The sequence below is a fragment of the Colias eurytheme genome, chromosome 12 (assembly GCF_061535395.1).
Source record: "Colias eurytheme isolate Ceu_HAF_F1 chromosome 12, ilColEury1 Martin Lab GWU primary, whole genome shotgun sequence".
Classification (NCBI taxonomy): Eukaryota; Metazoa; Arthropoda; class Insecta; order Lepidoptera; family Pieridae; genus Colias; species Colias eurytheme.
Genome location: NC_142991.1, coordinates 2,829,222 through 2,856,974, shown reverse-complemented (window position 1 = coordinate 2,856,974; position 27,753 = coordinate 2,829,222). Strand labels below are relative to the sequence as shown.

General features: G+C 32.0%; 3 protein-coding genes across 6 annotated transcripts; 1 reads left to right on the top strand and 2 right to left on the bottom strand.

The window, feature by feature from the left end:
- Window positions 1-179: 179 nt before the first annotated feature.
- LOC149903850 (sphingosine kinase 1-like) lies at window positions 180-23,584 on the bottom strand. The gene is made up of 3 exons (XM_090107866.1): window positions 22,698-23,584; window positions 4,844-4,943; window positions 180-3,203 (listed from the first exon to the last, which is right to left on the bottom strand). The coding sequence occupies exons 1-3, from the start codon at window positions 23,570-23,572 to the stop codon at window positions 2,352-2,354; spliced, it is 1,827 nt and encodes a 608-aa protein (XP_089963992.1). The 5' UTR covers window positions 23,573-23,584; the 3' UTR covers window positions 180-2,351.
- A 321-nt stretch (window positions 23,585-23,905) lies between these two features.
- On the top strand, window positions 23,906-25,541 carry Mt2 (tRNA (cytosine(38)-C(5))-methyltransferase). 4 transcript variants are annotated; one of them, XM_090107715.1, is made up of 3 exons: window positions 23,906-24,158; window positions 24,258-24,574; window positions 25,083-25,541. In XM_090107715.1, the coding sequence occupies exons 1-3, from the start codon at window positions 24,101-24,103 to the stop codon at window positions 25,539-25,541; spliced, it is 834 nt and encodes a 277-aa protein (XP_089963841.1). In that variant the 5' UTR covers window positions 23,906-24,100. The 4 variants fall into 4 exon arrangements, with proteins under 4 accessions (XP_089963841.1, XP_089963838.1, XP_089963840.1 ...); XM_090107712.1 differs by having other exon boundaries at window positions 24,258-24,736; XM_090107714.1 differs by having other exon boundaries at window positions 23,906-24,162; window positions 24,258-24,736.
- On the bottom strand, window positions 25,530-26,617 carry JTBR (jumping translocation breakpoint protein JTBR). Its single transcript, XM_090107716.1, has 4 exons — window positions 26,287-26,617; window positions 26,045-26,196; window positions 25,879-25,972; window positions 25,530-25,802 (listed from the first exon to the last, which is right to left on the bottom strand). The coding sequence occupies exons 1-4, from the start codon at window positions 26,340-26,342 to the stop codon at window positions 25,637-25,639; spliced, it is 468 nt and encodes a 155-aa protein (XP_089963842.1). The 5' UTR covers window positions 26,343-26,617; the 3' UTR covers window positions 25,530-25,636.
- Between the last annotated feature and the right edge of the window lie 1,136 nt (window positions 26,618-27,753).

Here is a 27,753-nt window from a genome sequence, read left to right as displayed (position 1 = left end):
TTGGTTTAAATCTGTTATGAAATAATATTCAGTTGTCAAGTCTAAAATCTGTTGTAAATAATATATAAGTGTATTTTGATTCTTAATTTTAGATATTATATAAAATATTGATTGTCAACATGTTTTTTATTTAATAATCCTTACTATGGATTTTAGGAAATGAAATTCACTTATCTATTTAAAATATAATTTATTAAAGGATAACAAACACCAATCACAAAATTTATAAATAAAAAATTATTTAAACTCAAAATAACAATTCACTTTTAAAGGAATGACTTTAAACTATATTATCTTATACATATATTATAATTCATACAATCAAATCAAGTATTAGGAATGCAGCATATAAAACATTTAAAATCGATAAATAAATGCAACAATAATTAATATTTTTGGACAAATCTAACTGCTTGTGCTTACATTACAATGGCAATTTTGGATACATTATTATAAAATTGTACAAGAATTTATTACTTCAATAATTAGTACCGACATTTGGACAAAATTTGTTTAAATTATTGTCATGTTATCAAATTATATTTACAAGTATTCTCTATCAATCTGAAAGCCAGACTAAATATTGGGGTTTTACAGCAAAAAATCTTACATAGGTATAACCACAAAAGCTGATTAATTCTATATAGAATTGAGTTTATAGCTGCCTAAAGAAGCTTAATAAATACCTTTGTTTATTTTGTGCAATTAATATACACACAGCTTATATTAAGTAAAACACTCGGAATGAAAAATATTAGTAAAGAATTGTACATGAGGCAAGAATGGCAACATCATTATATATAATTTAAAATATACATATTATTTAATCAGGTAGACTCTTGTTGTACCATATCTGTGAAGAATAACTAGTATATATAAAGTAGATACCCAAAATGAATAGAGTAATAGTCAATAGATTATTACACGCATTTTTCGTTAAAATTATAACAACCTGCATTAGACACCATAATAAAAGATTTACATTAACTTTAGTTAATAAAGCATCAAAACAGGTATACGTACATATTACATAAACAATATATTTATAAGTTTCATGTAAAAAATATAAAAAGTATTCAGAAATATTCAAATATATTAGGCAGAGTAATTGTGGGGTAGCATTGTGATTTTATATGGCAATCATTAATATTATCACAGAAAGAATTAAATATATTTAAAAAAACAATTCACTAATACTGCTAAAATAATTAATATAATATATCATTTTAATATGTAATAATAATTAAGTAAAATTAATAAATCCCAAAGCTTTCTATCCAAATACCACAGATAGCTATTATGATTAATTTATCCTTAAAATTATTTGTATAATATATATTAATTTTTCCTTATATTCTTAGCAACTGGGATCTCTAGATAAGTTCGTATAGGCTGATATACACACTAAGTTAAATTGCTAAAATTATTTATTATTATGCTTGTAATAATAATAAATATTTATTTATTGATCATCCACATTATTTTAATTTTCATACAATAGGTATTAATTTAGTTGTGGATTGGAATGATTTGTTACGTATTTCATAGAGTACAAGATATTTTAATTAAATTTTATAAATAATATTAATTAGATAATTTTTCTATCATTACAGACTAAATATTGTGATATTACCTTTTCCATAATTAACGATTGATATTAATAGATAAACTATACAACGCATTATATACCTATGTACATATAGGTACATAAATAAATACATAGTATAAAATGAATGTAATTTAAAACACAAAAAAAAGGTTATTTCGAGCAATAATAATATCTTTTCCTTTACGTTTATCGAAATATTATGTAATTATATGTACTTAAGTAGATATAGCTATAAAACTAAATGCTACAGGCAATTAGAATTTATTTAACCGACATTATAAACATTTTTACTGCTCTACTTTGAGCAAACGTGTTCTGATTAATTAACTGAATAATTGTACTCATGAAGTACATGCTGTAAATTGTTAACTATTCCGATAATTGATAAGATTTTAGAGTGCCTCACGATTTGGCACTATTCACTGCAACAACGAGTCTTTAAACAGACTTACTTAAAAGAAACAATATGTTTACATTAAAATATCACAATTTAGCTATTTAACCAATCCACTTATACCGACTTACAACGTAAAATTAAATACAAATGCGATTAAACAACATCGATTTGAATAACCCTCACACATTGATATAATTTCTGGCACAACCTTACAGGTGTTTCGTGTCTATATCAAACTCATAATTATATTGCACAATGACTAAGTCGGCTCGGTTAACATTACACGTGGCTGACATAGTTCGGAGAGACACATTAATCTAAAATTGATTACCTATCCACCATACGTTATTTCGTATCAGGCGTGAGAACATTAACTATATTTGGAAAGATTTCAGCCTGAATCGGCCCGTATTCAACGAGTTCACCGTCAACTGTGATGTAACCCGTTTGACCTTCGGGCACTATCCTGAACGCACTGACGGGAATTAATTTAATGTACTCATTATTAACTTCCGATATATTTCCCTGCGATATCGTTACAAGGAATGAGAATATTTGAGATCTGGATATACCCGCTTTGATGATAAGCATCCACATGACACCGTCGGATAACTCGGAGCGCGGGGCGAATAATAAGTCTTCACCGATATATGACTGATAGGAAACGTGAACCATTACGAACTCGCCTTCTTCATGCACCCAGTGAGAAGGTAACTGGGACATGAGAGAGGGCAAGTGAGGAGCTGGGCCGTGCATACAAGCGTGCACCGGGGACCGCATCTCAGAGCCGCCACTAGTGACGCTGTGGTACTCCGAGCCACGCGTACTGTAGAACGCACTCCGCCTTGAGTTCACAGAGTACCACGAATCTACTCGCTGATGTTTTTTTCCAGTCACCGTGCTCGTAAACACGTCCGATTGCTCGTCGCAGTCGAAAAACGCTTCCGTTTCGGGGGAGTCGAGAGAGCCGTCCTGGCTGACGCTATGACTGAGGGTGATCGTGTGTTTCGCTTTAGGCAAATTACTGACATCCTTGATTAGAGCGTAGCTCAGGACACCTTTGTACCTCCTCAAACCGACGGTTCTCGCGAGAGCCCACAGAGTGAACCTTTGACCGCCGATTGCTCGTAATCTTTCACTTTCAATATCGATATCTGACAGCAAGCCCCAGCCGACTGATAGCAAGGAAAACATTATCTGTGGATAAATATGATTAGTTAGTATAATCGTGAATAATTGAAAACATTACATTTCATATTATAAACATATTACACATTATTAAAAAACAATTCCCTAAAAATCCTTAAAACATATACCAAAAGCCGGATATAACTAAGATAAAACTAAAGCGTAAAAAGAGCAATGTAATTGCCGCAACAAATATGCGTAGTTCGCCTGGTAATCGTGTGATAGAGTCGTAATAGGATCAACTGGGAATAATTGATATCCGCAGTACCCACAACGTTCCTTGTTTGTGAGCGCGGATGTATATAATTGAAAAGTAACGTTATATTTTGAAGGTGAAAATAATTACGCTAAATGAGTGGTTATGTTGACATCGTATAAATTTAAGACACTTGTCTTCTTCGCACTATTAAATTTCTACGGAACTGATGTACCTAGTAATACCTTTTAAATATAGAGACTGATCGCCAAAAGTGCAATGTATATGATAAGCCTGCATCTATCGCAAAGGTAGGATTAAGAACATAATAATAGTTAATAATATACTTTTCTTTAGAGGTAGAGGAAATAAATTATATACATACGACAATTAACTCGTTACTATGACATAAAAACGAAGTAAACAATGAAACCTTGACTTCTCAAACAACGATACAAGATCCCTTTAAACAAATAGGTATACAGTGACAACGCACTATTATGATGCGACGTTATCGGGATAAAACAATAGACATTACGTTTCACTGGATACGAAACTGCAATGTTAAATAATAATCAATATACCTAAGTATATATAAAGGGAGGTAAGGAGGAACTAAATAGGTATAATCAATTAAAAAAGTCCATTGACATCAAAAAATGTCATTCACGGTCTCACAAAATTGTCTCCACGCGTGTTGCGCGTAGTAAATGCAATTACACACCAAATTATTAAGAATTAGCAATATACTGGATTGGAAATTTAATAAAAAGTTGACTGAAAACAATTGACTTGATCAAAAGTTATAAAAGAGATAACTTTATGACGAATATGCAACTTAACCCATTGATCAATTTATATAAAAAGATTAATCATATTGGAATAAAACATCATTTAATGTTTATGCTTATTACTTGTTTACTAGAGAACATTGAAATACATAAAATAAACTTCAACCACAAGACCACAACATATCGTTGAAGTACTTAGGACTACAGTAACTAATGAAAGAAATAATAACCACAAACTTGTTTTAACGATAAATTTTTCAGAAAAAAAATATTGAACGATGTTATTACTATATTTCAAATAGCTTTTGTAAATACGGTTAAAATAATAATTGAGTCACCACTAAGAAATAATTCTACATAAGAACCAGGCCATTGCTAAAGCTAATTGCATCGATCCATAATAATGTATCGATGTCCATAAGAAATACAAAATATATAGGTTATTAGATCGATAAAAAATTATTACTTCACTCTAATTTAGCACCTATAATTATAACTTTTAGTAACGATAATTAATAAAAAAAATAATTGTTAGGACCACGCTCTCAAAGACCTTGAAATGAAGAACATAATATAGGTAACATGAATAATTTACTGATTAATTAAGATGTACACACAAAGTAAATAATATTTGAACCAGTTTGTAAATGTAACCTACTTACTTTACTTTTTGTTTCTACTCTGACGACATCGATTGGCGCCGTTTTGCCTCTTGTGAGTGCTATCGAGAGTCCAACCATGTTTTGATGAAAAAACGGCTCACTGAAATAGATAGACAATTTTATAAATATTCACAGTAAAATAAGTTAACAGTGCCTGTTTTCAATTCTTAGTTGAAATTTTAATCAATGATAAATCATCATAAGCTCATCGTCAACGTATAAAAATAAATAAAATTGGTTCACAATGGAACTTTCCTTTGATTTTTTCTTGTGACTGTATTTAGTACCAATATTCTCCTATGACCTATTTAATTTTAATTTAACGATGAGTGAGTAACAGACCGTTTGCAAACACATATTTAAATCAGCATAGTTATTAAAATAATATGTTTATTTTGGAATGAACTAGGTCGGTTTTTTTTTAATTTCATTTAAATAGAGCCACCATAGACGTCGCACGACATTATATGAAGCTACAAATTCAGAAGCAAGGTGAAGATGTTCATTTACGTAAATATTTCATGGAATGGTGGTAAAAGTAGGTCAGGTCAAAAGATCATTACTTAAATACTTTTTGTATTTTCCTTATTTTCATTGGTAACAAGTGCTACGTTTACATAACATGATTATGATTAATACCTACCTTTAAATTGATCTTTCCTATGCATTAGCATTTATCCCTTCGATTGTAAATTAGTGGTAAATTTTAAAATATGTAATGACGTTTCAAAAGTGCTTCTATACGAAGTCTAATTGAATAAATAAATGTTTGAGTTTGAGTTTTGTAATAATTTCTCAACATCAAATTTAACATGCTCGTTTGTTTGTTGCTACATTTTATTTGAAACTCTCTAAAGTAAAAACGTTAACGTTCATTTTAATCCAATTTTTATTATGTATTTTCAAAGTTAATTTGTTAAACATTCTGAGGTTATTTCGTGAAATATTTAACACACATACAAAACAAAAATAATATGCATTCAAATTAAGTTATACAAAAAGTCTGAAATAACATTATTATTTTTCAAAAACTTATTCATAAAATCTATTGTTTCAAATCATTAAAATTTTAAAGAGTTTTACATACCTGCATACTTTTAATTGCCACAGATTACGTTTAAAGATATGTATATTTAAATGAACTACTTATTTAAATAAATTGTAAACATGCAGTCTTATGACAACAACATAGACAATAGTTAAAAATTAAACAAGACTATAACGAATCAAATAAAAAGAGAAAGTATAAAACGAACGTCAATTATATCACTGAAGCAAAAAAGAACAAAATGGAGTAAGATTACGATATCTTTCGCAACGTAAAAACGTTGCAAAATATAAGTTTACGAGTTGTAGCCGTTGGTTTTTATTTTCTACCAGCCTTTAACAAAAATATATAAAACTATCTGTGCTCCGCAGACAAAAACTTTTATCCTCATTTTCAAACTTAGCAAAAAAGTCGCATATCTTCAACCATTTTCATTAAAAAAATCAAAAGTAGTGTTGTGGATTAACATGGTTTTATCCGTGAAATGTATAAGCAGACAAACAGGCACACTTTTGTATTTAGAAAAATAGTACTATATTGATAGTATGGATAATTAAACTTTTTGTCGATACAATTTTCTATTATGGGCATTTTCTTTAATAACAAACAGATAGCTAACTGCTCCTCAAACCGCAGATTTTACTTGACCTGGAACACAGTGTTTTCCTTGACATTCGTTTGATTACTACGTAACGCCGATGTACTAGTGACTAGATCTAGACAATTTATTCTCAATCTAGTAAAGGTTATGAGTTAACCCAGTTACGTTATACGTACTACTTTAATTTGATTGCAATTATATTTTTCCTGATCCATCTCAGTGTTGAGAGGAATAGAATTATGTCTCGTGGTTTGACTTGCATAAGAAATATTTTCCCTCTTTTGCAACATTTTCTTTGCTGAACGGTTTCTACTCACCTTTTTTATTACTATCATCATCATTCATCATTACAGTATCTATTATAGTCAAAAAACAAATCTTTACTTAGAGCTGCCAGTTCTTAAGTCTGATGGTCCGATGATGGTGGTGTCAGTCATCCATCTCCTCATATTATGACGAGAACGATATGATAGGATGAATGGGTACTATACTATAGGCGGCAAATAACAGCTGAGCGCTGAGTTAAATGTGGAGGGAATTACTGCGCATGGTGTGGCTAGTTACTGTCATACAATTACCTATTACTCGGGTACTCTATTTCTAATATTTCTGTAAAGGTTCGGGCCAGTGCTAAAGAAATTTGCCGCTAGATATACACTTTTGTTTGCGGGAAAACTCGTGCACTAAAATATAATATTTCCAGCGCAGTCGGTTAACGCTAATGTGGTCGAATTAACTAATGGCGTCCAAATTTTTTGTTATCTGTTTAAAATTCATTTAGTTAATTCATTCCATATGACGTATTAGCATTTTGTTATATGCATGTTTTTGCCATGCTTAATTTTTAGTTTAAAATAATGTCAGCACTCATGGACAACTGACTGTGACCTTAAAACTTATAAATACTATATATTAATAACTTATAAAATTCAGAAATCCGTTATAAGTTAAACATATGCATGCAACTTCCTAATAGGTTGTTCATTATCACATTAGGTGCGGAGGTCAAACACCCATAAAATAAATTGGAATCGGCTCGATGAAATTATTAAGATTTTTCAAGGTTGCTTGTAGAGATACTTTTTAAAAACTGATATCTAACTACTACTTGTTAGTAATGGGTGCGTAATAATTAACACAATATGGTAATGAACTATTATTCCAACTAACGACAAATCAGTCGCCGTCAATTTGGGTTAATTACGATGCTGGAAAATATTTGAGTTAATTTAACGTTGTGGCTTTTTTGTGTATGCGTGTTCACAGATGTAATAATATGACATCATGATTAATCTGTATGTTACCCTACGCATACATAATATAATATAAACAATAAACATGGAGCGGTTTTCATCTGTACATGAAAGATGTTTGAGTTGAAAGCTACTGTAATTTTTTACCAAATTTTCAATTACCAAACTTTTATTGCTGTATTTTTTAAGCAACGGTCTTACCAATTTTAGTGCCGTAAGCAGTTTTAACATTACCTAATGAAAGTACGAATCATTGAATTTTTTTAACTATCAATTTTTTTTTTTTTTTTTTCAATTAAGTGCAAAGAAAAGGAGTTGTGTGGCAATAAAAGTGAAATTATTTTGTAATAAAATAATAATACAATGAGTGCACATAAATTAAAAACATGTGTTAGATAAGTACTAATACGGAATTGACCATAAAGTAATTTTCAAAGCGAGGTTAACATTCTATGAATGTATACAAGGCTTAAGATGACATTGACAGGCATATATGAGATAATCCTTGATTCCAGATTAATCTTTATTTGTACTTATTTGTCTGACTGCTAACATACTAATTAGTAATTAGAAATTCACTGTTTCTACTTTTTGACTAACTTGCATTTTACAAAGATTTTATTCAAATAGGAGCAAATATTTTAATTGTGAAGTGTGAACATCATTTACCATTTGAGATTTGAATTTTAACTCGGATAGTCAAAAAAACGCATGACAATCGACCGTCTATTCGTTAATAAGTACTGTGTTAATACCGTGGCCGTGGGCATTATAGTAGGTACATTGTTGTATTTATATAGTTTACTTTGTCTAAGTATGTACCTACATACATGGTGCAAACAATTTAAGACATGCATGTCCAATCATCGTAGGGCAAAGTTCTAGTGCAATGAATCAACATTCAGTTTTTAATGTTAACATTACAATCATAAAATGCAAATTACATAAATTAAACAATATTCTTATTTATAAAAAAAAACATCATACACAACACATTCAAAATTTGGACAATATTCTAATTAAAACTCTATCATAACAAATCAATCCTATAATCATTTTAAATATTACAAACGTATCTTATCGCCTGCTTTACTTACGTTTAAATATTAGAAGAATAATAGCAATTAAGAGGCCGTAGCGATTTTAGAGTGATTTTAAGTTTTAACTTATTTCTTTAATTATTTAGGAGCTGGTTTCCTGAGCAATACAACTTGGACCTCTTCAAAGCTAGGGTGAATAGGCTCCTCCTAGGCAGACGTGCACCCAAGTAGACCACATCGCCGCTTTCCATCAGGTGGGATTGTGGTCAAACGTCTGCCCATCGATTATTTAAAAAAAAAAGTCATGCACGGGCTCTTAATACAAGAAATTCGGTCCGTATAGCCTCCATATCAAAGTACTATGTAGGTACATATATGTCTTTTTAGATCCATGCATTGAGATAATATTAATAATGGAGCAGACACTACGAACAAAATCTGTGCGCCAAGATGGCGGCGCGGGGCGCGCGAATGACGGCTAGACAGTCATAGATTATGCGATGTCACTCACTCACCGCTCTAGAGGCGACACTTTGTTTCATTCTGTCTATTTTATTGGGTGCCACTCCTTACATGCACGTTGACTTGAAATTTTCTTTGTACTTACTTAATATTATATTTTATTTTTAATATTATATTTTATTTTTATATTTTATTTTTATTATATTTTTAATAATTTGACGAATATAATTGTAATTTTAAATTTGTAATTTATTTGTAATTTATTGTAATACTTTTCGTGGTATATAATCAATGTTATTAAGTTCTTTTAATTTTTTTAACTAATATTTTTTAATAAATTGACGAATTGTAATTGTAATAAATATTTTGAACGCTGTAATTTCCTGTAATTAAAGGTGCGGAAGACCATGTACTTAAATAATTAGATGTAACAAATGTAATCTGTATCCTTTGTTGGAAATTCTAAATAAATAAATAAATAAATAAATATTTATTTTAGATATAAACTGACTTTACTACGCGGGGCTAACAATATCTGGCATATAATATAGGATGAGGAGGTTCAGTCAGGGCTTTGGGAAGTTTCATTCCTTACAAATTGAGCCTTTTTTAGAAAAAAAATAAAAGTCGTGTAATTTTGTACAAAATGTTTATTTAGTTCATCATCCTTAGAACATGTTCCCACTGCTGGAATCAGGCCATAATCCGCCACGCTGGCCAAGTGCGGGTTGGTGGATGCCACATGTCGTGGAACTTTGATTCTTTCACATGTCGGTTTCCTCACGATGTTCTGCTTCACCGTTTCGAGCAGTAATGATGTTATAACATGCGCAGATAAATTGAAAAATCTATTTATTTCCTGCGCGCTCGCCTGGTCTCGAACCCTCGACTTATCGAGTCCGAGATTCTCACCACTGAGCCATCCCTGCTGTTGTTATTTATATTTGTGTGATGAACATAGATGTTTGTCTGTGTCTGGGTGTTAATTATGTATATAAGTATTTATTTAAAATTATATAATATGTAAGTTTTTCAGCCATCTGGTTTCCATAACACAAGCGAAATCTTAGTATGGGATAAGATCGTATGAAAATTGTTCTGAAATATTTATTTATTTATTTAGTTACCTTGAAACAATATAAGTTTTGTTAACTTTTGTCGCTTTGTTATATGATTATTAGTCTGAGTTGCTTCGTGTTTCAAGCGAATCATGGTGTATCTATTTATAATGGCCCGCATCAAATGCACTCGGTGGTTTAAAGTGCTTGGTTGATGAAACGAATGTTGTACCAAAGATGTAAATACCTCCTTATCAATAAAATATTCTAAAGTATTGACAGTAATATAGCTAAAATAGTGTTTAGAAGCGAGTTTGATTTGTTGCTTTGAAATTTTTCGTATGACTGTTTCTGTGGCGATACATATTTTATACACGTCATCTGTTGAGTATGTCAAGCCACCCATATCTTTGATACTTATTAGCTTATGATGCGGCAACCTTGCTGTTGTGCTCAAACTATCCACACAAACTTCGCATTTTAATGACTTTGTCAAAATCCTGGAAATGTAGCCAGATATGTATCCGACTATCAATTGGGAACTAAATGAAATTTGTTGGCAATCGAGTATATCTGCAAAAATTTTACAGTTGTTCTCGGCTTCTATATCAGACTCTAAGCAGCGAGTAGCCGATAAAATTTCGTATTCCTCGTCATCGTGTCTGTTCATGTGTGTGGTGCTATTTATTACGTCAGTTGAAGAGTTGTGCAAAATACTGAAATTGTCTAATGGAATACAATTGCCTGTAAAAGATGAGCGAAGTTCTAAGTGATTTAATGTCTTTTTATAAGCAGCTCGCAATTGCAAAATATTGGGGTTATTGTTGTATCCACCATGTTGTCTGATGACACCAAAATACAATTCTAAGTGGTCCTGGCTGAGTCGATACGTCGAAATATAACTCATAATTTGTTTGTCCTCGACTGCATTTTGATACAATGTTTTCAGAGATTCTATGCAAATGATGGCGCCAATAAACCCTTTTTTATTTGCTGATTCCACAATTTTCTGTTTTGAAATTGATAGTGTGATACGAGGCGCAAAATTTTTTCTTTTAATCACTCTTCTATATTTTATGTGAAATTCCAAATTCAGGATGTACTTCTTTACTTTGTCCAGAAATTCAAATACTGCCGATTTATTTTGTGTATCAATTGGCCGTTTGAATCCATAAAAGTGAAACTTTCTCGAATTCATTGTGTCAAAAAAGTTATTCATTATTTCTAAAAAATTTACAGTTGCTGACGAGTCAAAGAACTGCGACGATTTCAATACCTGATCGCATAGTAGCAACGCTTTTGCTACACTGATACTCAATAATTGCGTAGCAAGCTTAACCTTCATTATCTGGTTGCGAAAGTGGAGGTGGCGTTGTGTTAGTTTGTTACCAAATCTGAGACCCTCTTTTGTTTGAAGTTTATTCAAATTGATCAATAGCTGCCATCTAATTTTCTTGCCATCTTCATCAATAAATAGTCTCTTCCTTTCAAAAGTATTTCTTATCAATTTAATAACATGGCATGCATCAAGAAATATACATACCTTCTCTTGAGTACTCGGGTGCGGAAAATGGGTCACAAAATTATTTGGGTCGGTTAAGTCACAACCTAGAATGTTAGCAGTCGATAGATTTGTGGAGCATCCATCAAATGTAACGCTTAGTACTGTAACTCCAGCGTCATGACATTTCCGTAAGCAGGTTGTAATTAAATTTGCCTTTGTTTCAGCAGTTATGCCTGCTATTAAAAAGTAGCCCACAGGGAGCTTCCAATTTTCAGTCAGCGATACCAACATAAATATTAAGGCCTGCGATGCTACGTTATCGTCAACGTCACCTTCTTGAGGGCCTGCTCCAAAATTAACGGCACCGAGTGTCTGTTGGTTGTGAAACAATTTTTGTTTACGGATAGCCATTTCGTCGAAGACTAAATTACACGATTTGTCACCTGATTTAAATTTCAGTTTAAGAGCTTCGAACGCTTCATTAGTAAATCCTGGCTCAGCATCAAACGTACCATACCATCGACAGAGAGTCCTCGGATGTGGAAGGACGTTATTGTAAACATTTCTCACATATTTGTAAGCCGCTGGCGAATAGTAATTTAGAGTCAATGCAAACTTACGTAGTGCAGGTGTATATTTTAAAGAATTTCTATTCTGTTTATTTGTTCCAATTAGTTTTTTTTGTATTTCCACCAATTCTGCTTTATCCATCAAATTATTTTCGGCTATTCCATCGAGTGAAAATTTAGCTTTAAGAGATTTAACAAGAAGGGTCAGAGATTCGCATTTCATCTTTAAATGTCTGTTTTGACGTTGAACTTTCTTAAATTTATTTGTCAACTTTTTTTTTGCCAGAGTTATATCATGTATTTTTCTTTTCAGAACAATTTTTCTTGGTGTATCGAAAATAGATTCAGACTCGCTAACAGACTCAGAAATTGTTTGCATTGTTCCAGTACTATTGTAGCACACCTTCGGCTAAAATAAATATAACATAATGTTAGTGATGGCTAAAATAATATTTTATTTGTTATTCAAATCCGTAAAATTTTATTATGATTACTAACATCAATACAAGGAACAGCAGACTTCTTTAGAAAACGCCTTCCCGTTTTTGTGGTATATTTATCCTCATCGCGAAAATGCAATGAACAGACGCAAGTTCTATCGGATGGTAACCAGGTTTCTTCACTGCGGTTGTTTTGACAAATTTTATCCACTTTTCCCTTTCTTCACGGCCCAGACATGGAAACCTTGAATAGAAAAAATATGAATTACTTGTCCGCCCCGGCTTCGCCCGTGGTACATATTTCGCAATAAAAAGTAGCCTATGTTCTTTCTCAGGGTCTAAAGATTGTCTGTGCCAAATTTCATCAAAATCGGTCCAGTAGTTTATGAGCCTATTCATTACAATCAAACAAACAAACAAAGTTTTCCTCTTTATAATATTAGTGCAGATAAATAAATAATAATTAAATTATACGTTCAAGTCAGTAGCTTATACAATATCAATTAAAAACTTGATTAAAATCAATTAACAAAAAAAAAATTGGTGATTAAGTAATTGATTTTCATATTTCATGATTTCACCTTTTTTCAATTAACAACCAGTCTATGCTTTTCTAAATATGTAAAATTATTATTTTATACTATAAAAATATACGCCAGCAAATATTACTAACAACCATTCTAACAACACTTATTTCATGCCCAATGTCATATCTTAAATTTTTAATCTATGACAAAATGTCGCCCGCCAAAAATTTTGCTCTAACTAAGTTTTAAAAATTATTATCTAGTTACTTACTGATGAAAAGTTATTCCTTTGCACTTTTCCGTATTCTTAGAATTATTTGTGCAATATCTTAACACACACGTAGGCATATTTGATGCGTTTCACTTTAAGGGTGCTATTACAGATTTTTAACAAAAAACGCTATTTTACGGTACAATTTTAACTCAAAGCAATTACACGCGAGAACAAAGTAATATCTTAATTTAAAGATAATATATTCAGTTCTACGATCATCTTATAAAAATTATACGACGTCATACAAAATTTTCGCTGAAATACGATTTTCCCAGCACAATGATGGCATAAAATGCAAAAAAATGGGGTCTATACCGGTACACTTTTAAGAAAATTAAAAGCCTAATCTATCTTCTTACCTATAAATTATTGAGGCATATATAGTCCTTTATAGATTCAGATAATTTTTTTGTATCTAAATCAAAATTTTATTTCAATTATAAGCTAAATTAAAAATACTTGTCGATTTCTTCATACATTTTGCTCTCGCGGGTCGTCAGACCGCGCTCAGAAGCGCTCTTGGAAGGACGGGTGTATCGCTCCTCGTCCCAAAAATAAAACGAATTAGAAAAAGATTATTTTGCGTGTACTGTCGTTTTCGTGATTTGAAATATATTTTGATACTTTATAAGAGTAAACTGTATAAGTTTCTTATCCAATTATTTGTAATTTAAAATTATGTTTTAAAAATTACCTTGCCTGAGATGCTCTTTTTTATGGATTGTTGAATAGATTGGTGGGGTGAAACAATTCAAGATGGCGTCGACGAAAATTTGACTTTTTTTCGTGATGGGTGTCATTTTCATAGTTTTTGGGGTAGCTATTAACGAATATGAGGTCAAAATTAAAATCCAAGATGGCGCCGACGAAAAATTTGACATTTTTTCGTGATGGGTGTCATTTTCATGGTTTTTGGGGTAGCTATTAACGAATATGAGGTCAAAATTATCATCCAAGATGGCGCTGACGAAAATTTGACTTTTTTTCGTGATGGGTGTCATTTTCATAGTTTTTGGGGTAGCTATTAACGAATATGAGGTCAAAACTATAATCCAAGATGGCGCTGACGAAAATTTGACATTTTTTCGTGATGGGTGTCATTTTCATGGTTTTTGGGGTAGCTATTAACGAATATGAGGTCAAAATTATCATCCAAGATGGCGCCGACGAAAATTTTACATCTTTTCGTCATGGGTGTCATTTTCATGGTTTTTGGGGTAGGTATTAACCAATATGAGGTCAAAATTAAAATCCAAGGTGGCGCCGACGAAAAATTTGACATATTTTCGTCATGGGTGTCATTTTCATGGTTTTTGGGGTAGCTATTAACGAATATGAGGTCAAAACTATAATCCAAGATGGCGCTGACGAAAATTTGACATTTTTTCGTGATGGGTGTCATTTTCATGGTTTTTGGGGTAGCTATTAACGAATATGAGGTCAAAATTATCATCCAAGATGGCGCCGACGAAAATTTTACATCTTTTCGTCATGGGTGTCATTTTCATGGTTTTTGGGGTAGGTATTAACCAATATGAGGTCAAAATTAAAATCCAAGATGGCGCCGACGAAAAATTTGACATATTTTCGTCATGGGTGTCATTTTCATGGTTTTTGGGGTAGCTATTAACGAATATGAGGTCAAAACTATAATCCAAGATGGCGCTGACGAAAATTTGACATTTTTTCGTGATGGGTGTCATTTTCATGGTTTTTGGGGTAGCAATTAACGAATATGAGGTCAAAATTATCATCCAAGATGGCGCCGACGAAAATTTTACATCATTTCGTTATGGGTATCATTTTCATGGTTTTTGGGATAGCTATTAACGAATATGAGGTCAAAACTATAATCCAAGATGGCGCCGACAAAAATTTTACATCTATTCTTCATGGGTGTCATTTTCATGGTTTTTGGGGTAGCTATTAACCCATATGAAAATTTTCGTCGGCGCCATCTTGGATTTTAGTTTTGACCTCATATGGGTTAATAGCTACTCCAAAAACCATGAAAATGACACTCATGACGAAAATATGTAAAATTTTCGTCGGGGCCATCTTGGATTTTAGTTTTAACCTCATATTCGTTAATAGCTACCCCAAAAACCATGAAAATGACACCCATGACGAAAATATGTAAAATTTACGGCGGCGCCATTTTAAATTTTAGTTTTGACCTCATATTGGTTAATAGCTACCCCAAAAACCATGAAAATGACACCCATAACGAAAATATGTAAAATTTACGGCGGCGCCATTTTAAATTTTAGTTTTGACCTCATATTGGTTAATAGCTACCCCAAAAACCATGAAAATGACACCCATGACGAAAAGATGTAAAATTTTCGTCGGCGCCATCTTGGATTTTAGTTTTGACCTCATATTGGTTAATAGCTACCCCAAAAACCATGAAAATGACACCCATGACGAAAAGATGTAAAATTTTCGTCGGCGCCATCTTGGATTTTAGTTTTGACCTCATATTGGTTAATAACTACCCCAAAAACCATGAAAATGACACCCATGACGAAAAGATGTAAAATTTTCTTCGGCGCCATCTTTGATTTTAGTTTTGACCTCATATGGGTAATAGCTTCCCCAAAAACCACCCACATTTGCAAATGTGTTTGCTCCTTAGGAAAAGTTCAGACTTCCTAGGTAATGTGACGAATCTAATTTATTTAATTCCGACCGTATCTCGGAATAACATACATATTTTTCTAAGAATTGTATACAATGCCGGATTTAATACATTGCTGGTAACATAATATGTATGATAATTCTTAAAAAAGTATTTTAAACATTTCATAAAAAGCTTAGATATTGCATACAATTCCTAGCGGTTTTGTAAAACACTCACACTTTTTTAAGTTACTAACTAACATACTTATCAGAATAATTATTGTACCTACTAATAAAAGTAAGAAAATGAATGTTTAAAATTCGTTATAAGTTCAGGAATCAATTTCAATAAAATTTAAAAATTAAAAATAATATCAAGTATGAAGATGGTCTATAAAATGGAATGCGCTATGTTTACGTGAGCGTGATGTTCCTGCGGCCCACGTTGCGACGTAAAATACCTAAATTTGAGTAGCGCAGATTTGTGACAGCGTCCTTAAAACAAATAAAAAATGAGCGTGACGTTCGCGCCAATGAGCGAGCAAGCGACTGAGTGCAGTTACGTCAGATGACGTATGTTGAGTGGAACATAAGTGATGTAGGCGGTATCGACTCCATTATTAATATTATCTCAATGGATCCATGTAAGGTCTTTATTCCCAACAAAATATTATGTCCTTGTTAAAATTATATTGTGTTCCCCTAGTACCTACTACGTGTACCACATATTATAAGGTTATCCGTTATTGGCTTATTTCCCACTTTGAGTAAGACTGTGCTACTATTCTCTTAATTTACTTGATTAATTAATTAATAATTATTATCACAATCATAAAACCTGTACGTCTTCTCCACATATGAATCGGTCTAGTTACTAGTAGGTTTTAATTTCGTCATCTTCGAGGGCGCGGTCAAGGAAAGGTTCATTTCATTATTATGAAACGAGAACAAAAATGAATTAATGAAAGAATTTTTACTATATTCTATGGAGTCATGCGTAAACAAAAGCAAACTGGACTTATGTTTTGAATAAAGAATAACACACGAACAATGTAATAAATTGATACTTACTACATAAAAGGATAAAAGAACAAAAAAAGATATTGACATTTTTTATAATATAATTCAGGCTTCAGCAGTAACCGCTTCGTCATAATATAATAGACCGGGAGATACTGACACAAAATTTCGAGTCATTTGTAACAGGATGGCGGTTCTACAGGGTTCTTAGTACGCAATGACAAAAAGAAAAATGATGGTGTGAACGCTGGTACCGGCGGCTTAGTCGCGTGGGCGTTAGTCGAACTCATCGGAAAATAGCGAAAGTCAAACGATTTGTAACAGTATGGCACTTATTTTTCCTGTAAGTTTGAGGATCAACGAATATAAATACAAAATTTCAAAGATCTAGGTGTTGGAAATCTTCACTTATATAAATTAATAATAAATTTATTTTTCAAGTATGACAGCACTTTTTCCCCCTACTAGAAGTATGGCAAATATATTAATGGTCACATTTTATCAAATACTCTCCAAAAAGCCAAATGCAATACTGGTACAAAAAGATAGGCGAAATAAAAAAAATTTGCAGATCATCGGCGGTATGGTGACCATTTGGAATCGTCCGAAAAGTATGGCATGGTGATTTTCGTAAATGGCTGCACGACGATGGTTACCTGTGCAAAAGTTAGCTTGGTACAAATGGTTGAATAATTGTTTTTTTTAAATCAACACATTCGCGTCGGTATGGCGGGCTGTAAGTCATACCGGAAAAGTATGGCATGACACTACCGCCTACTTCTTTTTTATGGGCTATCGGTAAATTCTAAAATTTTTGTGTTACAAATCGTTTGACTTTCGCTATTTTTCCGACGAGTTCGACTAACGCCCACGCGACTAACCCACCGGTACCAGCGTTCACACCATCATTTTTCTTTTTGTCATTGCGTACTAAGACCCCTGTAGAACCGCCATCCTGTTACAAATGACTCGAAATTTTGTGTCAGTATCTCCCGGTCTATAAGGGCTAAACCGGCTTATTTTAAATCACATAAATGAAATATGAATAAAATAATAAAAGTATAAGAAATTTTGTTGAATGAAGATCATTACCCTTTTACCTTTTCATGAGAGGTCGTTGGATAGAAAACAAATGCTCTAAAGTCTAAAATAAATAATTTTGATGGCGTTCCAATAGAAATTTAATAACTTACAATTATAAGTGGCCAATGACCGTGTATTACACTAATTATTATTCAGTTTTCGCAGCCTTTATGCAACACCCGTTCCGCCCTTGCTGTGGCGCCACAACCTACTTTGTACTTACTAATACTATTTAGTATTTGGACGAAAGTATAATATTATACTACTTCAGTTATACCACAGAATAATAACTAGTAACTATCGTTAGTTATAGTATACTATAGATATAGGTGGATACGACTCTTTCACGGAAAAGTAGCTAATTTCGATAAAATGTTGTCCACACATCCTTTTATAAATTTCTATGCCTTATCCAGACTGTCAACTGGATAAGCACGTATCTCGCATTTTAAGGTAACCATGCCAGCAAAGTAGGGTATTCAAAATTGTCGATAGAGAAACAAACTTAATAAGTTAATAGGTATTAAACTGCGATTAAATGGATTAATTTGAATTAATTCTATGAAATCGTATACCCAAACCGGTAACTAAAGAACTACCGACATATGGAGAATCCAATTAGGTATATCATTTACGTACAGGATTTCATCTATATCCTATATCTAATATTATAAAGCTGAAGATTTTGTTTGTTTGTTTGAACGCGCGAATCTAAAGAACTACTGGTCCGATTTGAAAAATACTTTCGATGTTAGATAGCCCATTTATCGAGGAAGGCTATTAAGGCTAGATATCAACACGCTAAGACCAACACGAGTGGAGCCACGCGGTTGAAACCGCAGAGCACAGCTAGTAAATAATAATATTCTGATAATTACACTGAAGTTACGCACGTAAAAAAGATAATTTAAATACAACAGAGTGAAACATAAATATTATGCAATTGTAACAATGACGGTCAAATCGATTGCGGATTAAAGTAAAAAAATATACATACATATTTCATTCTAGATAACAATTGTAAATACAAAATACTACTTGAAAGATAACTTCGAAAGAATACCTACAACACAATGTAACTTTTGTATAAGTATTTTAATTTTTATAGTTATAAATATTATTAATTAATACTCAAAGAAGAGTACGAAAAAATAATTAATTTCAATGCTCGTTTACGTTATATCTATTTCTCAATGAGCGTGGATTACACTAACGTTTTAGAATATCTAACCTCAATAGGTATTACGAATGCGTGCAATTTTATTAAGGTCTGCAGTTGGTACATAATATGTTGTTCTATCACACAACTGTAAAACAAAAAAGTATTTTGTTTATATTATTAAATAAATTGTGTAAAACCTTTAAAATATATAGAATACAGAGTTTTTTAGTATAATATAATTATAATATTATGTCTTAACGTTGTGTAGTTACTAAGCGGGTAACTAAGCGTTACGCTAGCGTGTAAATACATAACGGCGTATAAAGATACGACGAATCATTAAATTTTAAACTAGATAATACCTACCTATATTATATCTAAGTTCTGAAAAATAAAAACGTTTTTGTGGACTTTAAACTAAGTCAGAAACAAAGGATAAAGATTTATATATTATACCTTTACGGATAAAATATGAGTCATTAAGTTCATGGTAGAAAAGAATTTCGAAATATAAAACAAAAACATTTCACAAAATAAGGAACATATTTTATCATTGGAAAAATAACTTCGATTCGATGAAAAAAATGGTAAAATTTAACAAAGCATTAACTCTTTACTGGCATAAAAAATGTAACCATATCTTTTAATAAATTATTTTTCCAAGTTTTTTGCAATATATCTCTTATAATGTAAGTATAAAAATATAAAGAAAAGAAATATCCGTTCAATCTAAAAGTATGATGTATTGATACTGGAAAAACCCACAACCTGATGGACATCTCTCTCTAATGACACTGGGTTTTTCCCATCAAAGTTATCTGTCATGGTGTGGTTTAACATTTCATTGCATAGAAGATATTTTCAAGGATTACCTTGTGTATGTAATTAAAAAATATGAAGGTGGTACAAAATTTCATAACAGTATTGTCTTTAGAAGCTTTCATTCATTGTTCTATTTTCTTATGTTTGATTTTACATGAGTATTATACTTTAAGGAAATAGATGTTTTAACGGATTTTAAACGCGATTTATTCATAATAATATTATTTAACCCAATCTTTCGAACCCCTTCCTTTACTGCGGACAATTTCTAAAAATTTTCATTTAATAATAATTTAAGTTACTAACAGGCTGTTCAAATAACTACTTTCAAATGTAACCTTGTTTTCAAATATCATTTTTTTGGTTTAACCATAACATGGATGGTATTGAAAGAAAAAAAATAAAAAAAAACATAATATCATGTCACATTCAGAACTAAAAATATTGTGACATTATTCAGTATTACTTACATAAACTACCTATACAAAATCTCTGATAATAATATTATTGAACAAGTAACAACAGAGCAATCAACTCGGTCATTAATCTAAACTGCAAAGATAATCTGTTACCTACATTTCCTATATTATATTCTTCTATTTTTTGCATAAAATTGTCATGCAATTGCTTTGCATGTAAAAAAATAAAAGATATGTGTGTTGGTATTATTGGAATAAAATATATACATTTGTTTATTTTCAAATCATATAAATGCATTCCTATATTCTTTATTCTATAGATTAAGCTCTGTGGTAAGTGAATAGCATTTAAAATATCATGTGAATTTGTTTATTTCCAAACAGGTACATATCATTACTTACTACACATATTTTAAAATTATGATTTCTTAATTCTTTACTACATTTTTTTAAAAGATTATATTGTTTTTATTTTTTTTAACATATTTTCCATTAGATGTTATTAATGTTAGCAAATGCCTATAAGTCTGTTTTATTATCAAAGATAATGATGATATAAAAAGATAAAAAACTTGTTCAATCATTCAATTTCACCATAATCTTCTTTGTTTTACCATTATAAGACAATGCAATAGATAATGACAAGTAATAGCTTATTTAATCTTGTTATCACAATGAATCAACATGGCATTAAAAAAATTAACTTCATAAAAAAAATCTTCATGAAAATGAAAAAACTTACTAGTTATCAGTTTAAGCTAACTTAATAAAAATACATCTAGCTTAAGGACCATGTTGTTATATTTCGAGACAATTTTCACACACGGCTTGGTCTGATCCCTTACTAAGCTTTCACTTGTGTTATGGAAACCAGATGGCTGATAAACATCTTATATATAAAATTCTCGTGTCACAATGTTAGTCTGCATACTCCTCCGAAACGGGTGGACCGATTCTCATGAAATTTTCTGTGCATATCGGGTAAGTCTGAGAATCGGCCAACATCTATTTTTCATATGTACCACAGGCGAAGCCGGGGCGGGCCGCTAGTATGTATATATAAATTTATATATATATAATTAACACCCAGACACAGAGCAAACATCTATGTTCATCACACAAATATTTGCCCCAGGTGGGAATCGAACCGACAACCTCTGGCTTGGAAGGCAAGCCTACCGTTCAGTTAAAAAAAAGTTACATAAAGCCTTGGCAGATTTCAAGTTAAGACATAACTTTATCAAATTAAATTGCTTTGTTTTCACATAAGCAGTTTTTATTACAAATTATTTATTGGATGCATTATAGTAAACTGATCCCCAACTCAACAATACAGAAAATGAAGCCATAAAAATCAACACCCCCTACAAGGAAAAACATCAATTTTTAATAAGTCTTATTAGAATTTAAATACGTATATCCAAAGACAGGTTTATTTCTATTAAATGTTATACATATAATTGAAATAGATAAAAATAGATTTTTTTTTCAAATTTAACCAATAATTGTTCATAAACTTAGTTATTATTCCCAATACTTGCCTACTTCATCTATAAAAAAATATACAAATATTTATTATCTGATAGCAATTCGGAATTTTGATGCTACACAAAGATTTGTCCTCAATCAATTTTCCTTATTTTTATTTTTATCAAAGATCATTGACCCGGAAAATGATAATGTGATGATGATTTATAGGCCTAATGGTTACTTTTTTAGAGTAACATAACATTTTAAATTTCAATTATTATTAATTCAAAATATTCATTCAATGAAATAGTGTTGCAATCAGAACTAATGTTTTTCAGATAAGCAATTTGTTACACTATAACAGCTAATCATTGTATAAAGGTCATAAAATTGAAATTTATGACTGACGCTTTTTCTTAGATATGTAATATAAAAAATATGTATGTGTGATAAAAAAAAAAATAATATTTTTAAACTTACTTGTAATGATGGCAAATAGTTCTCGCTAGTCCATTTCCAGATCCACATGGTAACACGGCAAGGGGCACTTCAGCGAATGCCTGCTGCCAGTCGAGTCGCTCAAACAATCCATTTAGAACCTCAAACAACACTCCATCACCACCAACCGCCACAATACCGCGCCAATTATACACATTTCTCGTACGAACAAACTCCCTAGCGTAATTTGCATACTTCGTTACATGGAGATCGTACGGGACTTCAGCCTCCTGTAATATCGGAGCCACTTTCATTTGAAACAACTCCCTCGCTTTTCCTGGCCCCGACTTCGGATTCAACAAGACTAAGAGTTTCTTTTCGTTCACCGGAGGAACACTCCTGATAGGCTCGTTCGCGAGTAAACACTTAATTGTGGTTCTCCATTTCTGTGCTTCTTTATTGTTATCTTCATATTTATCATACGATCGGAACCTCAATGTTATCGTTGTTCTCTCCCGTTTCAATGTACGTCGGCTCTGTTTCAATACGTAGGCATAAATATACAGATAGGCACTGATATCGTTCTCATCAAGGTCACCGCTGTTTTCATCCACAACTTTAAGCTGTTGATGTCCAACGAGTGAAGTACACACGCATGATCCTCCACCAACACGACGTCTTTTACTTCTCATACATTTACTACCGATGATATCGCGTAACAATATTGTTTGTTCTTTAGAACTATCGTCGGTTTCTTTTATTAAAGATAAACCTTTTGATGTTAGACGCACACGAAAAACGGATTTCTTCTTGGATAAAATATAGAATGTCTCTTCAAGGTGGACTTGCTCCTTTAAATCGGCTTTTTCGTCACCCATGTCATGAAATACGTCTACTCCAATCTTTGAATCCGCCATAACTGTGTTTGAAAGATATCTGCTAAAATTGAGGCTAAAATTGATATTTCAAAAGTCAAAAGCAAGGTCACTCGATGTCAAATTGACATTTACAAATTCGCAATATCAACAAACTCGTTCTTGCCATAAGCAATAAAAATATGATATTGTACTAGTGTTCTTGTGAGTGTTCTTCTCTTTTTCAATTTCTCCACTGATTTAAAGGGACTCCGGGTGTGGACTCCACCCATGCCCAGCTTCTGAAATAAGTTCTGAACATAATACTCATAAAATATTGTGTAAAATATATAAATTATTGTATTTAGATTATCTGTAATTAAACATAACCTGTCGTCTAAATTGTCAACGTCAGCGCAGTGTTTATTTGGTATTTTGGGTTTATGGTTTCTAACCTACACTGTAAGTTATAAAATCATATTCAAAATATTTTGGTTTCATAATAGTAATATAATAGTCTTAGACTGTATTTATACGACCACTTATTTGATCTATTTTATTATATAAGTATTCAATGAATCTATTTACAATATGCATAAAATCCTAGAACTCTACAGTGGCATTGGTGGTATGCACTGTGCCTGGAATGGTAGGTAACTTATTTCTCATATCTATTATCCCTATAAAATAATAATAATTAAATTTAAATCTATGCTACAATCTATAATAATATCGTTCTCAATTTCAGATTCTGGTTTGGAGGGAAAAGTAATGACAGCTATTGATATAAATACAGTAGCTAATGAAGTATACCGTAACAATTTTCCTAACACTTGTTTAATTTGCAAGAACATTCAGTCCCTAAGTGTGGATGATATTTGTAGGCTAGAAATTAATACAATATTAATGTCCCCGCCATGCCAGCCATTTACTAGGAATGGAAAATTTCTAGATGAGAATGATCCTCGAACAAACTCTTTTATATATATTATAAATATATTACCACAATTATACAATATTGAATACATATTAATGGAAAATGTAAAAGGATTTGAATGTTCAAAAGTGAGGAACTTATTTATAGATAAATTAAAAGAATGTGCATTTGATTATCAAGAATTTCTATTATGTCCCAGCAAAGTGGGTGTGCCTAATTCTAGATTAAGGTATTACTGTATAGCTAGAAAAACTAAATCAGAATGGAATTTTAAAAGAAAAGATGAAATTGTAAGTAAAAGCATTATCAACAAGGTACTTTTTAACAAATAACTTTAAAACTATTATAGTAAGGGCTGATTTTTCAATCCTTGGTTAAAACTTATTCGTCGAATAATGTATAAAACTACCATTTTAAAAACGTATTCTAATTGCCCGTATTTGACAGTTTACGTGACATTTTAATAATATTGTGTAATACTTTATTGGATGGATAAGTTTTATCCAAGCATTGAAAAATCGGCCCTAAGAAAATTTGGTAATTGTTGTATTCAACAAATATGTACTTTATATTTCCTCTACATTTTCAAAATTGGCAAATTCTATTTTATATGTTTCTTGCATTTTTTACTTCCAGATGTATGACCTTCCCATAGACACAAATGAACCATTTGCAATACAGAGTATTATAGAAGACAATGTGCCAGATACCTACATCCTAACAGATAAAGTATTGAAGTGGGGGAAAGCTTTAGACATATGTTTCAAAGACTCAAAGAGATCTTGTTGTTTTACAAAGGCATACTCCCATTATGTTGATGGAACCGGCTCTGTTTTCACAGAGATAGATCAAGAAACTGCAAAGAAATGTTATGCAGAAGCCAACATGTATGAACCTGGGAGTGAGGACTTCATCAACAAACTGAAAGAATTAAAACTTAGGTACTTTACGCCTAAAGAAATACTTGCCCTCATGTCTTTTCCTAAAGACTATGTGTTTCCGGAAAGTACAACTGTTAAACAGTGTTATAGATTGTTAGGGAATAGTGTCAATGTTAAAGTAATAAGTGAATTATTGAAAATATTATTTTTATAATAAAATTTTATTGATTTACATATTATTTAAATTGAATATTCAGGGTTACTTACATGTTATCACAATAAATAATTAATACATAATATTAAGTCTGCTTAAATAGTTCCATTAGCAAGCGCTTGCCTCGCCCTCCTCTTTGCTCTATGATTCAAAACTCTCATTCTTAGCATCACAGCAATAGAGGACACCATGCCAACTATAAAGGTCCAAATTGTGAATTTCCAGAAGGCTCTTTCTTCTAAATATGCTACGCGATCGCAACTATAAGAATGAAAAAATTTATAACAATGTTTTTATCTATAGGAATATATCACACAATATGCAATAGATAGTTTACCTTCTAGTGACCGTTTCTCCATTCTCACATTTTAATATTTCTTTAAAGCTTGTGTGTATGCATACACCAATGCTTTTGCTTCGAATTTCGAAATCTAAAAAAAAAAATTATTACTACACAAATATAATTGAACATATTTTAGTTGATGTTGAACCAGTAAAATTACCTGAACAGGGGTGACATTCACTTATAATTGTATACGGCTGATTGATCCAACATGTTGAATTATTTTCTGTTGGAAATGTCTTATTCCTCCTTTGACTACCAGATAAAGTATCAGCAAGATGTGATTCTAATATTAGAACTACAATTGTCAAGCTAAAAGAAAGATAGGATTATAAATAAACACCATTTATATAGTCCATAGAGCAAAAAACAATACAAAAGATGTTCAGGCTTTAAACTTACATTCCTAGTGATAGAGTTCCAAAAAACATACATCTCTTTGAACATGTTTCAATCATTGTGAATGTTAACAGAAGTTTCTTGAAGGCACCACAAAATCTTCGTTGTCTTTTTACGGTTTAGTAAATTAAGTAATGAATGATGAAATTTATTTATATCTTAAACCTTGAATCGATAGATACGTCTTCTAAATCTTGCAACATAAACGTCTAGATAATATTTTTATGAAGTTATACTATGAAATATGTAGCTAAAATATGAATTTTGAACTATATCACCATTATACAATTACTCTCTGTATTTCACTATGTATACTTTCCGTACCTTATTAATATAAATGTATTTGATGTCAATAATTGACAACAGACAATCATTATCATATTAAAATCAAAACATGTCATCTGTCATTAACCTGACGTTTCATTGAATGCAGATACAGAATGAACCTCAAGTTCTATGAATGAACCACAGTAAAAAAATTCAAATATGTGTACACCATGTACAGTCACAGTACAGTTTGGGGGACAAAGTTGCTCGCGTCCGTAGGACTTACCACCTTTTCTATTAAAGACCCACCCTACACGTGTCCCCTGGGTGGTGCCAAATGAGCAATTAACGCCGAGTCGTAGGCGGCGGTCAACTAACCTACTCGAGCTTAACAGCTTGCAATGCTGGAGGTAGGAAATGACCTTCACACCCGTAAACTAGTGGTCATGTTTCGCTAGAACGGGGACCTTGGCTTGACTGCCTGTGTCGCGAGGATGACAACCTCTTATAAAAAAATACCCCAATCCTAAGGTGTGACCGTGCTGAAAGGATGGATGGCTGTGGGTTTTCAGTCGCTAACGCAAACCTCGATGGACCTGGCTCACATCGTTGTAGAGTGCCTTCTCACAGGAATGGGCGTTACCCTGTGAGCGACCTATTTTATCGACCCTACTCGTGGGAACAAAAATGAGCACCAACCCCGAAAAACTAACACAACCACAACACAAAATACTTAAGCAACAAGCACTCAACCCATGCTATTTTAGCAGACAACGCTCCTCATCCCTTACTGAACTAAATAGGGGACAGTCAACAAAAACCACAACTATAACAGTTGAAGCTCAACAATCATGTTTATCTGATGAAATTACTACAAATGAACCTGCCTCGCAATACCCTGCCCCGCCACCATGGCAACGCGTGCCTTTGCCTCGTAGCAATAAAAAGAGAAAAATGAGTGAATCTCCTCCACAGAAAGCTACAACTGTAACTAAGAACCGGTTTGGTAACCTACCACTCGATCCAAAAGAGGACATTACTGTTACAAAAATCCTTAAGCCTAGCAAACCGCCTCCTATAGTTTTGAGTGGCATAGAAGATATTAACGAATTAACTAAACTCATTGAAACAGTTAGCCATAAAGAAGAATATAAACTGAAATTAATAAGCAAAAATATTCTTCACGTACTTATTAAGACTTCA